Source organism: Astatotilapia calliptera, chromosome 1 (assembly GCF_900246225.1).
Source record: "Astatotilapia calliptera chromosome 1, fAstCal1.2, whole genome shotgun sequence".
NCBI classification, from domain to species: Eukaryota; Metazoa; Chordata; class Actinopteri; order Cichliformes; family Cichlidae; genus Astatotilapia; species Astatotilapia calliptera.
In genome coordinates, this window is record NC_039302.1 from 930,960 (window position 1) to 945,394 (window position 14,435).

The 14,435-nt window shown below is 42.2% G+C and overlaps 1 protein-coding gene across 5 annotated transcripts in view; it reads left to right on the plus strand.

Moving 5' to 3' along the window:
* arnt2 (aryl-hydrocarbon receptor nuclear translocator 2) overlaps positions 1-14,435 on the plus strand; it is a 66,793-nt gene that overhangs the window by 19,806 nt on the left and 32,552 nt on the right. For all 5 annotated transcript variants that reach the window (XM_026184348.1, XM_026184431.1, XM_026184593.1 and 2 more), the window contains 3 exons: positions 2,448-2,550; positions 10,845-10,910; positions 11,329-11,414. In XM_026184348.1, the coding sequence (XP_026040133.1) occupies positions 2,448-2,550; positions 10,845-10,910; positions 11,329-11,414 (255 nt within the window). The remainder of the gene's footprint in view (positions 1-2,447; positions 2,551-10,844; positions 10,911-11,328; positions 11,415-14,435) is intronic.

A 14,435-nucleotide genomic window follows, 5' to 3' on the forward strand; every position in this document is an offset into this window, starting at 1 on the left:
ACTCATCTGTTGTAATTCCTTATCTCACTATTCTAAAAGCTCCCTGAAAATCCTTCAGTTGACCCATAACATCCTGGAAGTTTTTCCTTACTAGAGTTTTTAAAAGTAAAATCGAAGGCAGAGCCTTCGGCTGTCAGGCTTGTGGAAACAGCTCCCAGCTTGGATTTAAGAGACGAGTACAGTCTTTGATTATGATTATCAGAATGCTGGTGGCAGCGTGGTGTTCGACGGGTAGCACTGTTGCTACACAGGAAGAAGCTCCTGCGGCGTTTGTGCGTGGAGTTTGCAGACATGGGGCGAACATGTGTGGCAGAGGGTTAGGGTTAGAGCAGGGGTGTCAAACTCAAACACACAGTGGGCCAAAATTCAAAACTGGAACAAAGTCGCGGGCTAACGTTAATATTTATTGGAAAACAAATCTTTCTCCAGATTTAAGAATGAATCTTTTCTTATGGACTCAAACAAGTTTAGCTGAAAAACTGAATATGGAACAAGCAAAGCTTAATACTAAACAATATATATATTAGCTGTATGATACCAGCAGGCCAGCTCTGATAGTCATTTGGTTTGGCTTCGTGGGCCAAATGTAATTAGGCTGCGGGCCAAATTTGGCCCGCGGGCCAGAGTTTGACACCTATGGGTTAGGTGGTTCTAGACTGACTGCAGGTGTGAGTGATGGTCTGCCTCTCCCTGTGACGGTATTTTGGTGTACCCGGCTGCTCACCCGGTAACATCTGGCCCAGGGATCGAAGCAAACTTCCTGCACTCCTTCCTGAACTACAGCTGCACCTGTAGTTTTTAGTTTGTCCTGTTTGTTGTATGTGGTGCTGCTCACGGGGGATCAGCTGGTTATTTGTGTGTCTAATATAATACCTTAGAGTATAAAGCAGTTTGAAGGTGTGTTGTACCTTATGATAGCTGAATCTCTGGTCCTTAACCGAGACGTTGTTGGGTTCTTTTGTGACGAGTGAGTTGGTCCACGTTTACTATGGTGCTTAACCTTCTTTCGTCTGTATGGATCATTAAGTTTGTGTGTAAAAAATCTAATATCACAATATGTTTACATAACCTCCAAAAACTGTTATCTTCAACCACTTACTGCCTAAAGTTGCACTGCTGTACTCATTCAAATGGACCCTTCATTACTTTTTTCTACTTTGAATAAAAAAAAATCTGAATGAATTGAAATGTGTGTTTTTTTTTTACCATCAGCTGCACTCAGACTTCCTGTGGTCAGCACCTTTAAGAACCAAAAATCATCAAAAGTACGTCAAGCAAGAAGTCATGAGACAAAATTAAAAGCGAAATAAAAAGGCACTCTTTTGTCTTTATAACAATAGTGAAAAAACCCATCTTTTTCTTTGTGTAAGCCACTAACCTGCCACTGTGAGAGCTTTGTCCAGTGTTTCTTTAAACTACCGTAACTCTTGAACAGCTTGAGTGATCTTAAAAATTCCAACATAATTAATGATGCATTTGCAGCATGAGGGGGAAAAACTCGACGTGAATTTTTTCCGCTTAAGCACTTTATACTTGATGGGTACGATAAAGCCGTCATATGTGGGGAAAACTCAGGATTCCTTGAGTATATTAAATATATAACGCCCACCCCCAGTGTGAATATCCAGTCAGCTTCATGGTTTCTGGATACTAAAAGTAATGAACTGCATTTCTGAGAGGTCGGTGAAGTTGCTTTTTTCTGGCCGTCTCAGTAATCAGCTTTCTCTTCAAGCCTTCAATTCGAATGTCTCTCTTTTCATCCCCGTCTCAGTGCCAGTGAAGAGAATTGGTTGAGGGATTTAATGTGCACTTAGATCCCACAAGTGGTTTGATGTCAGTCACAGGACGATTAATTAGGCTTTTTACTGCAGCTTTATTGAAACACTCATTCTAGATACAACAGACTGATTGATTGGATATTGCTAAAATGGCAGTATTGATGTTGATCAAACAAACATTTTACTCTGAATAGATTCTGATCTCAAGGTCCTGCATGGATCTACTCCCCAGAAACTGACCCAATGCCATTTGTTTGGTTCATTACCACAGAGGAAATCAGTAAACACGTTCTTTTGAATGTGATAAAGGATGAGCCTGTACTCACTGCTGCTGTCAAAGCAAAAGTACACAAGTACACCTTAGCTTCACTGTGTTCGAGCCATCACTTACAATCAATAGAGACAGACCGGCCTGCTGCCACTCATAAAACTACATGTCCACTTGATGCGTTTTTCTGTCATGAAACACTGTGGCACTCAGGATTAGCACCCAGATGCTTCAAACTGCTTTAAAGCTGATTTCAAAATGAAAAACAAAGCAGTGCTGGACCGAACGTAAAAGAGCAAAAAACACAGAACACTGGGCGAAAGACCCAGGACCGTGGCAGTGTTGTTGCAGACTATACATGTGTAATATTATTATTAAAGATGTTGTTTGTGTGTCAACAGGGCGAATTCTGGACCTGAAGACGGGAACGGTGAAGAAGGAAGGACAACAATCCTCCATGAGGATGTGCATGGGCTCCCGACGCTCCTTCATATGCCGAATGAGGTGTGTGTGACCAAGTTGTTTTTTGGGGAGGGGGGATTTTGATTTTGTGCCTTTCGAGCACCCAAAAGTCAAGACTGCTGTGGGCTACCTAAAAACCAAAGCTTCCAGTGGGCCCACCCAAATATACATACTTAAATTTCAGCTACGACCTTTGTGGCCCTCCAGAGCCCCAGCCCACAAATGACTGCACTATAGAGCAGTGCATTGAGCTCAGAGTTATATTACAGCACATAAGACAAAGTCGGACAACCATTCAAAATGATAGTACAGTAACGACCGGGTTAAGCTTCATATGCACGGTTATGGAGTAGATGGTGGGATGTTTAGCTTGGCCGTTAGTGTGATTTTACTAGTTTCTCTGGGTTTAATTCCAGATGAGTTTTACTCTTCAGATTGTTTACATATATAATGTAAACGTGATCCATGGAATTTTTCAAGTGGTTACTTTTTAGTGATCACTGCATCAGTCATTTATTTGGGTAATGTTAAAGTGTTTGGGGAAAGCAGGGTAGTCTGATGTAAGGCCAAATCTGCTCTTTCATTGCTTTCAACTTGAGCTTGCATGTCAGCAGACTGAAATCTGTTGAAATGCAAGCGAGCACAGATGAAGTGATTCTTAGCAGCGTTTGATGTATTGTAGCAGGAAGGGAGCGTCTCTGTTTTTTCTACTTTGTTGTTTTAGTCTTTGCTGCGTTGCCCCTGGATCCCTTTAGAAATAGGTCATCTCAGACCTATAGGGCAGTGGTGAGACCAAGATTGAGACTTGCGTTCAGTGTAATATCTATTGAGATGTTGAGGTTGCTGACGAAAGGAAATGGAAGCCTGGTTATAATGATGTGTCTCTACGCCTCCCTCTAATCACTGCAGCGTTAGTCCACACAATAGCAATAGCAGCCTGTTAAGTGCAGAGTGCAGTCACTTATCCTGCAACCACAACAGCCTCCCTACTGTGTTAGGAGCTATAAAAAGGTAACACTGACAATGACATCTAATTTAAACCGGGACAGTTAATGGATGTGTTTATACCAGAAATATAAGATGCAAATCTAGCTCCAGAGCAGATCCCATAAACGTCACATCAGAAAGAAGTTAAGGCGGTCACAGAAATGGTTGGGGATCTGTCATTGTTGTGAGACTTTTACATCAATGTGGGCAGAGTAGAGCACTGCTTTATTACCACTGGTAAGCTGTTTACTGACAGCACAGTTTGTCTAAATGTGCCTATGAGACACCTTATAGGAGGTGTAGTCCATGTAAAGCTATGTGAATAAAACAGTGATATTTTCTTTTAACCCTTTAGAGCCGGTCGGAGCAGGCACGCTCCGTTTTGTGTAACTATTTTTAAATCCCGGTAGCACCGCAACCGCGTGAGCTAGCACAATAATTCTTTTTGCATATGAAACCGGAGGAGTTGTACTTACATCTTATGCCATCAGCTTGTCCTCGGTCACAGTCTCCTTCCACATACAGCTTTGCAAAAATTGCATAAAAAGCACTTGCAGCAACAAAAACATAATATTCCAGAAACACGCTTTGCCGATCCGATCAGCTGCTTGTAACACTTCCTACGTCCATCAGCGCGAACTATCGCATGTCCGCCATGTCCTGCCCGAAACCAGAAGTGACGTCATTTTCGCGGAAATGTAGTTTTTTTTACCATCAAGGCCTCATGAGCTTATGCTGGTGTTTTTAAAAGTTATCTTTGACTTTATGACTTTCTGTGTCGTTTCTGCTGAGGACTCATATTGCACTGCTGGAAATAGTTTATTTTGATGCAGATGCTGCTTTTTTGCAAATTTGCACTATAATATATGGCAGGGATAGCTCAGTAGGTAAAGTGGTCGCCCCATGATCGGAAGGTCGGCGGTTCGAATCCACTTAACGGCTACCCTGAGGTACCCCTGAGCAAGGTACCGTCCCTACACACTGCTCCCCGGGCGCCTGCTTAGTGGGCTGCCCACTGCTTCACTGAGTGAATGGGTCAAATGCAGAGAAAAACAAGCAATTTCCCCATGGGGATCAATAAAGTATCCATTATTATTATTATTATTATTATTATTATTATTATTTATTTTCGTTTTTCCTGCAGTGTATAAAAATTGGTGTATTTCAAAAACAAAACTATAAAGACACTTAAAATAAATTTCCTGTGGTGGGAAACTATTTTGTGCAACTTTTTTGTATTTACAGTTTTGAGGGATAAGCCTCTTAAATTTCTCTAACTAGAAATATATGTTAAAAAATCAAAAACGATTTTCAATTTTTTTGTAGTTTATTGCACTTTTTTGCAATTTATGTAATTACTATGCACTTAATGCAGACATATTATTAAAATTTAGGCTGTAGTGGTTGTATTGATGTATAGCAACTTGAAATGCTCCCATAAATGGCTCTACAGCATGTAAAAATATAATATAAGCTCTGGCGGACTTGGTTCTATGGTAGGTCTTAAAGGGTTAATGGTCAAACCTCAAAAATGTGTATTTTTTTCAAATAGGCTTATTATCAATTATTTTTATGTTGTTGTTTTTTTAAATTAATGAATAATGAATGAATGATGTGTTGATTTAATTATGTTTTATTTACATAGTACCAAATCGCAACAAGAGTTGCCTCAAGGTACTTTGTATTGAAAGGTAAAGACTCTACAATGATAATTCACAATCAAAGTCACAGCTGTAGGAACAGCCTAGCTACAGTCAGTAATGGCCTCATTTACTTAAAATGTTACATTTTACATTGTTGGAGAATTTTCCAGCTTCTCCCACTGACTCCCTTTAGGGGTCACTACAGCTAATCATCTGCCACAACCTCACCCTGTCTTTAGCATCGTCTTCTGTCACACCACCCGTCCTCTTTCAGTACATCCATGGTCTTCCCCTTTTTTCCTGCCTGGCAGCTTCATATTCAGTCTCCTTTGTCCAGTAGAGTCACCATCTCTCTTCTGCATATGTCCAAACTATCCCAACCTTCCCTCTCTAATGTTATGTTGTCCATCCTGCTCACTCCCACTGACAACCTTAACATCTTCAACTATGGCACCACCACTGCTCCTTTTGATGAATACTTACCACTAAAAATCAGGAGTCTGTTCACATGTCGTGCCTGTCAGTGTAAACCTTTGATCCTGTGAGGTTTATTTATTGACCTTTTGTCATGCATCTCACGCAATTCCAATTGAACAGTCCAGCAAATGATATTTTATGGTTTTATTTTATTGCATTGGACTTGGAGTTGCTCAGGTAGACTTCATGCAAATGGTGTTTCTCATCTAGAAGATGCGTGATTTTCAAATATAGACAGCAATTCTGTCCATAAGAATTATGAACAGAATCAGTGACAAAGGGCCGTCCAACACCCACTGGCAATGAGTCTGATTTATTGTCTGTGGTCCAAACTCTTGCAACGGTTGTATGAGGACCGAATGGCTCCTAGCAATGGATCAGGCTCCACCCACAGAATCCTCAGACTCCTCCTTCAGCATGATAGCTCCCTCCATCTCCAGTGTCCACCATCTGGTTTTAGGGTTACCACGACGACAGGCACCGGCCACATTTCTGCCACAGCTCAGTGAAGCAGTTTCATGTGCTGAACATGGTCCACTTAATGTCCCCAGTCTCCCGCTGAATGCTAATCTGCCTACGGTGCCTCTTGCAGGTGGTGGGCTTACAGAAGGGTGGGCTCATGTCGCTGCATCGGGGTATGCCTGGCTGCGCCCCGTAGGCTAAGGCATGGCCACCAGGTGCTCTCCTTCGGGTCAAACTCCCCAGGCCGAGCTCCAGGGCAGGACCCTGGTAACCCTATCCCACGATGGGTGAACTGTTCCCTGGATTTTACATTCATAGGGCTTTTCTGAATCCCTCTTTGTCTGGTCCCTCACCCAGGATCAATTTGAATGACAACATAGCCCCTGGGATCCCTGGGACAGACAAAACCGCTCTATCACGATAAGGTAGAGATTCACTGTGGGGCATTGATATAGGGATTTGCTAATAACACAGACAATGCGCTAATAAGGCCTGAAGGCCTGATATCTTTACATGGTTTACATCAGGGTTATCAAACTCAACTGCACAGGGGCCAAAAGTCAAGGCACACTTTAGGTCGTGGGCCAAACAAGAAAAACATTTATTGAACACAGTAAAACATGTTTTTTTAAACATAAATATGAATAAAAACAGACGGGAATATTATTCCTTTGGTTATTATTGGTTTGCGAAGCAGCTTGAAGTTCTCTTTTTGTGCTTCAGAGTCACCAAAGTGCCGCGTGAACTCAGTGCGCTCAGCTTATCAGCAAAGTGCGCCTTCTTGGTTCAACATTACTGCAACAGGGAAAGTGCGGCAGGTTGCACTGGTGCATTTGTGACAGCTTCACGTGAAACGCCTTCACCGTATCATACATGTCATGTCCATGAACCGACAGGTTTCCTTGCTGAGCTCAAAAACTGTTTTGAGAACTTTCCCATAACTCAGCCAGCGGAGCTCTGCATGAAGGAATGTGGGCAAACTCTGAATCCATTTCCCACATAAAAGACTCAAACTGACGGTGATTTAAACCTTTAGCTCAGATAAAGTTTACAGTTCGCATCACGGTGATCATTACATGCTCCATTTTTAGGACTTTACCACACAGCGTTTCCTGGTGTGTGATGCAGTGATGTGCTGTTAACTCAGCGTACAGTTCTCCTGCATCTTTACTCGCATCCTGCTGACTAGTCCGCTTTTTTCACCGCACAGCACCGGCGCTCCATCTGTTGTAAGTCCAACAAGTTTGTCCCAGGACAGTTTCACCTTGACATACGTTTAAAAAAAATGTCTTTTCCTGTCGTTGTCCCGTGCATCGATTAATGTCCAATATTTCCTCTCCACGGATGAAGATGGCCAGCTGTGCAGTGTCCATCATGTCTGTACTTTCATCCACAGTAAGAGAGTATGCAATAACGTTTTTGCTTCTTTCACACAACTGTGTTCTTAAATCAGTGGCCGTCTCACAAACCGATCAGCAATCGTGTTTCTGCTCAGGCTCACATTTGCTAAAATCTGCGTTTTTGTCTGGACGGAAGACGTCGCACAGCTTCATCCTGCAGCTCTTCAGAGCGGTACCGGGCTCATTTGGCTCCTCTGCTACGATAAAACTTGCTTTCACAACAGCTTCACTTTGTGGTTTTGCTCTGGTGACAAACGTCTGCTGAAATGTCAGATTCTACTTCCTGTAGTTTCTGCGTTTAGGTTTTTCAGCTTATCCTGACGTTTTGTCTCGCAGTGCCGTCTTAAATTAAATTCCTTCATTACAGCCACATTAGCTCCACTAATAAGACTCATGGGTTTACCAGCATGTCTGTAAACATATATTCAGCCTCCCACCGGTGCTGAAAGGCTCTGCTTTCAGAATCTTTTCTCTCCACCATTGTGAGCGGCGAGCTTCACAATAACAGAAGTTTGACTTGATTGACGCGGGAATGTTCCCAGGTAGCCTAGCGTTCAGCAAGGAGGCTGCAGCGCTGCATTATGGGATCTGTGTGTGTTATTAGCGCCTCATATCGCCAGGCCATGTATAACAATAATAATAAATCTATATAAAATGATCTCGCGGGCCGGATATAAATGTCCGCCGGGCCGGATGTGGCCCGCAGGCCTTGAGTTTGACACGTTGTTAACATATCCTGACTTTACTAAGATTAGGATACAGTGGGTTTAAATCAAGTCTTCGAAGTGTGAGTATATTTTGTCGATAAGGTATTTTACAGTGATGACTTGTTGATTCTTCTGTAACATTAGATTTGTACCTAGTCAGCTGTGAAAGTGCACTCACCAGGCTTCTAAATGCCACGAAAGAAAAATCCAATATATGGCTCATACCTGATTTTTAAATGACCTTTTTCACACCACATATGCTCAGGCTATATGCCTTTTTATCCTTAAGTAATATTACTAGAAATGTTGTCTCACAGTTTTCTTACCAGGTGGCTGATGTTCTGTATACAGCTCATTAGGATTTCCCTCTGTGTATATTCTCTCCACGCCATCGCTTCAGACCCTTTGCAAATCCAGTTTGTTTCTAAATTTGTCTTTTTCTCTGTGTCAGGATGTGACTCGGTTTGCCCCACAGCCCTCATTACCCTTTGGCAGAAATGACATGAAAGCAGCACTGACTCCTTTGAGAGCTTAGAAAAGCCTCACCTTTTCCATTTTTTCCCCTAACATGCTGTTTTTGTTATTGCCAGAGTGTGCTCTTAGCTTGTTTGGTCTGGATCTGTCACAAAGGCCTGAGAGTTGCACGGAGCTCAGTGTGTTATATTCTCAGAAATCTGTCGACTTTTTTCCTGTTGCTATTCTGGCTCTTCATAATGCAAACAGCATGCTGGAAACACTGAAATGCATCCCCTCTGTGACACATGCAGAAACAGCACTAAAGGAGAACGCAGCATGATCACCAGGCTAACATTTCTGTGGAGCCTTTATTAGATTGAGTCTCGTTTATGTAACGTTCATCTGCAGAACTAACCTATGGAGAGAAATTTGCCTCAGAAGTGCTGCAAATGTGTGTGAGATGATGTAAAGCATGAACTTTACAAACGTGTACAATAATTTGTAGGTAACTTTTAAAGGCTAATGAAGTTGTGCTTCAATCCACACAGAAATATGAAGCAATGTGACGACACGTAAAACTGTTTAACAAACTATTTTCCATCCAAAGCTGAATAAATACACACAAATCTTAGTTTACACTTGTGGATCATATCTTACACATTTGCAACACCTTTGAGGCAGATATCGATTTAGTTATTAAATGGTAGCAGTGTCACCTTCATTATGTCCATTAGGTCGTCTACTGATTGGACGCTGGTGGTTCGATCCCTAACTTGGACAATATACTAACCCCAAGATGCTCTCCGATACATTGGAGTATGAATGTGTGTAGATATTAGAGAACACCTTAGGAAAGCATAGGAAAAAGTGCTTGCATGAATAAGTCTAAAAAGGTGACTGAAGCTGCTATTGGTCGCTTCACTCTTGCTCTCTGCTGTGCCTTCATCGCTCAGATGCAGTCAATCCGCTGCACTATATTAGCTGCACTGTATAAAGCCGCTCCTAAACGATAGGTGTCGCCAATCAGACAATATCGTGCCATACGAAAAAGTTAACGCTGAAAGCCAAGTGGGTCTTTTCACAAAATCAAGTTTGCAACATCTCTTTTTGTGTGTCAGTGTAGCTTCTGTGTAGGATTACTATTAAAGTGGTGGTAAAAACTGGCATGATAGTACGCTCGTGTCTTCAACCCAGCTGCATCGGCCGCGGCACAAAGCACCAAGTTATGAAATTTAAGATGTGCACGACCGGCCGATGCACCACAAAGATTGTCTCGTGACACAGAATGTGATTTGAAAATCATCTTGAGACGCAAGCCACGTGGCGAGCATAAAAACCACTGGACTGAAGGCATATTGTATACCGCAGTGGTCCCCAACCCCCGGGCCTCGGACCGGTACCGGTCCGTGAATATATTGTCGGGCATAAACCGGTCCGTGGCGCAAAAAAAGGGTGGGGACGCTGGTATGCAGGGCTTTGAGGGACAGTAAAAACTCCCTATATAAGAATCAGTCCATTTACCGTGCACTGTTTTGTTTTGTTTTCGTCCTCCTTCTTCTTTATTGTGCTGGTAATGTGATGTGTGAAGGCTGAAGGCAGTACCTTCCTTGGTGTGGTTGCAGGTGTTCCCCAGGGATCAGTTCTGGGCCATCAACAAGTATCAATTTCCATTTTTATGCTGATGACACTGTGATGTATTCTGTTGGTTCCACACCTCAGCTCCAACAATCCTTTGATACTGTTCAGCAAATTAGTTTCCAATGTTTCCAACACTAAATTAAATTCATTGAATTTTCCTTGGTTTGAAGATTGATTTAGTATTGAAATATAAATACTTCAGAATTTTGACTGATGACTCTTGAAAAGACTTTTGTCTTCCAATATGTGATCTTACAACATGCGTTCACAAAATCTGGTGCCAAGGGTTTGCACTCAGTTGGAGAAAAAAGTACTTACGCAGGGAATCGGCTCCACAATGAGCTACGTTTGAAGCAGCCTGTTTCTCTGAGTTTAAACAAATGCTTAATATTTTAAATAGTCAACGATCAGCATACAAATGTTTCAATGGATGAATTGTCTGACAGCTCTGTGAGTAGTGAGTACTCTGTAACTGTCTCATTTTGGCATCTGTAGTTCAAGATGTGCACACTTTGTTCTGTTGCAGTTCTGTAACACTGTTGTCTGTGTTGTGTGTTTGTGTGTAGATGTGGCAGTGCTCCTCTGGATCACATCTCCTTAAACCGCCTGGCTAACATGAGAAAGCGATACAGGTATGTTTAAGGCTTGAATGGCAGCCATGGTTGTGATCCAGGCGTAACTCCTGACTTTTCTGGGGTTGAATGGAATATAGACACTAAGCTTTGTAGCTGTTACCAACTAAACCTTTATACAGTAAATATTTTCCTAAAAAGGAGCTTTTATTTTAACAGTCAGAGCCTTCGAGTTCTTCTTGTACTAAAGATTTAAATAAACAGTGTAATCATATTTCCACCAAAGCAACCTGATACTCCGAGTTGTGGGTACATTTTTAAGGAACTAAAAAGTTATATCAGAAATTCTCTTCTCATTTCATCATTATGTTGTATTCATTTTTAAGTGTAAAACTTGTTTCTTTCAACGGAAAAATGAAACTGCAATGTAGCGCTGTCTGTGTTGCTAACATGTTTTGGTTTTTCCCTCCTTTGTCAGGAATGGCCTCGGGCCCTCAAAAGAAGGAGAGGCTCAGTACTCTGTGGTGCATTGCACTGGCTACATCAAAGCCTGGCCCCCTGCAGGTAAACAAGAGCGCACTCATACATATCACACTTCTACTGAGAGTTCTTGTAAGTGAGATGTGGTGGTGGCCTCTGCTGAGCTCTGGATCAAGACTTCAGTCTAGCTGTATCTCTGTATCTACAGAGTTCAAACAGTTTCTTGGTGTCTTGTGACAAAAGGCTTTTTTTCCTGTCAAGTTCATGTTCAAATACAGTCCAAAGGAAACATTACATCTTCTCAAGTCTTTGACAGCTGGAGTGGTGTTGTACTGTGTCTTTTGGCTGATGGGTTTCCCAGCGGACAGTTGGGTGTTTACAATGAGAACAAGCTTGCGTGTCTCAGCCTCCCTTTCTCACTCCCACTGTAAAAGGTTCTTATGCAGTGCTTCTCTACTTTACCTTAGCCCTCAAAGTGCTTTATACAGCATGTTATTCACCCATTCACACTCTGATGAACACATCAGGAGCCACTCAGGGTTCAGTATCTTGCCCAGGAATACTTTGGCATGCAGACTGGAAACAGGGCTGGTACTTCCATCTGTTGGTGAATGAACAAGTGACCTTTTAATTAGCAGATGAGCTGCTCTACCTGGGTGAGTCACAGCCATAATGATACATACTCAGGAAGATGTGCTATACAGCTCAGCTGGACTGGGGGACAAAATGTTAAAATAGATTTTCTTTGATAGAAATGAGCGATGCCCAATATAAAGTCAGTACAAATCATTCTGTCTGTGTTCTGACAGACAACACAAAAGTCCAACGACAGTGAGAGTAGGACTGAGCCAATCCTGTGGTTGGCACAGAGTTAGAGCCACTTCAGATTAAGTTGAAACACATGAAAACATGAGGATCAGCATCATGTCCACAAAGGCTTGGGTATGCTGTATGTGGCTGCAGACACGAGTGAGATGAGCAGTAGCGTTACTTATTATGGAACCCTGCAAACACATACCAAGGCTCAAAAGACATTGTTGATCAGAAGTAGTAACATTTACTTACACCGAAACAGAAACTTTACAGCTTCAGTCAGCTCTTACTACTGATGGTGTTTTACAAACGGAAGCAGTCCCATCCTTCCACTGTTCACTGTTTACCTGTTCAAGACCTTAAAGTTCCAGATATTTTCAACTGCATAATTCTGTATGGCAAAAATTAAGAGCGACGCTGATACCACAACAGGCAACAGCTGTAAAAGACAGTCAAAAAGTAAGGCCAGTAAACCGCAAAGTAAAACCAGTTAGTGAAACCATTAAGCACAGTCAAAAATGTCAGATATACACGGCTGATTAAAGTAAATGACCCTCATTACCAACTCGGTCCATAACCATTTCTGTTAGCACTTGCCCAGTGGCAGGTGGTGGATGAACAAACAGCTGCATCTCATCTACCACACTGAATATGCAGTGAAGCTGCAGATCCATCATCAGATCCATGTTTGAGCCTTATTTATGTATTAATTGCACTGGAGCATACGTGGACCGCAACTGAGGGAATATATGAGTTTTGTTTTATGTTCTCCTCGGTGTAAATGAGAACATTTCTTAACTTTGTTCTGAGGACATAATCTTTTGAGGTTTTTTTCTTTCACTGTGTCACGTTTTTAGTTGGTGTTGGGGCCCATTCGAAATGCTCAGTGCACAGCTCCCTGAATATCGCTTGGTGCTGTACTGCTATTGGGGTCGCAAATCCCGAAAGATCAAATATGCTGTTTGTGCTGCTGTGCTTGACTGTGGAAAAAATACCCCCACAGGTCAAAGGCTTCTCCTGTCGGAAGACAAAAAAGGTAAAACTGTCAGTTTAAAAGTGCCAAAGTGTATTTAAGTTGGTTCCACTCAACAGGATGTTATTAAGGGAGACAGCATCATGCGCTGGAGTTGAGCACTACTTGTACTTGGCCTGGTTTACGCAGGTAATAAACTCCAAAGATTGGAAAATACCAGCACTGTTGTTCACCAGTGGGTGGTGGGGCTGGTTCAGCATGCCCTGCCTCAGAGATCGTCCCCATAAAGGCAATCATATGTTCTTTCATGTCTTTCATCAAAAGACACTTGACCGCTTTGGTTCGATTGTTGAGGAGATTGCACCTTGGTTGGTTGCCCACAACCAGCCAATGATGTCACGCGCTGTACTGGCACAAGATGGCACTAGACATGTTTTAAAAACTCTACTTTTAAGCACTTCTTTCTTAAATCCAAAACACACAGTGTTACTTCTGTGTCAGCTTTTGAGAGCAGGGCCCCATAGTGTGAATTGTCTTTATAACATGAAGTGCTTCATGTCGAAACCTTCATTCTAACAGACAGCAAAGGGCAAGTCATCTGGTTTCAAATGAAATCAGACTGTGTCAAAGTGTGAATTTGAAAACTGTCTTTGGTGTCCTGACTGTAAACGCGTAAACACTGCTGTTATAAGTTGATGGTCTTCACTAATGTCAAGCCTTATTGAATACATCATGAAGTTAATTTTGTACATTATGTTTTCGGATGGATCTTTGTCTGAAGTGCCCACCATGTAACCCCGGCTCTCTGAAAACTGCCAAAGATGAAGGAGGAGTGTTAACCATCTCTTTGAAGATTGCTAACTGCAGCTGGGCAAGTGATGTCTTTAAACTCAGTGTTCCCCTGAGAGGATCCAGTGATAGTCGTAGCTAATATTGCTAAGCTTTAATAGCAGCGGGGAAACAAAAACAGAAGGGCCTTCTCCTCAACATGACACACACACACAAAATGTAAAAATATAAAGTCTGAAAACAGAAAACCTTTGAGGTGCACGTCTTTCAGATGACTGGTCTTTACATGTACATGGCATTTACGGACCTACCGTGGAGGAGCTACCACTGGTGATGCCAGAAGGTTTGGATCCGATGCCGAGTGAGGATTAAAAGAGAACCACTGCTCATTCCTTGCAACTAGTTTCAAAATACCAAGACGGCAAAAGTGAAAGTGTTCACCTGAAGGCTGACATGGCTGTGTCCATCTTTTATATAAACGGTTGGGTAAAGTGTTGGCAAACATTTTTCAAACTGAAGATGAACCACTT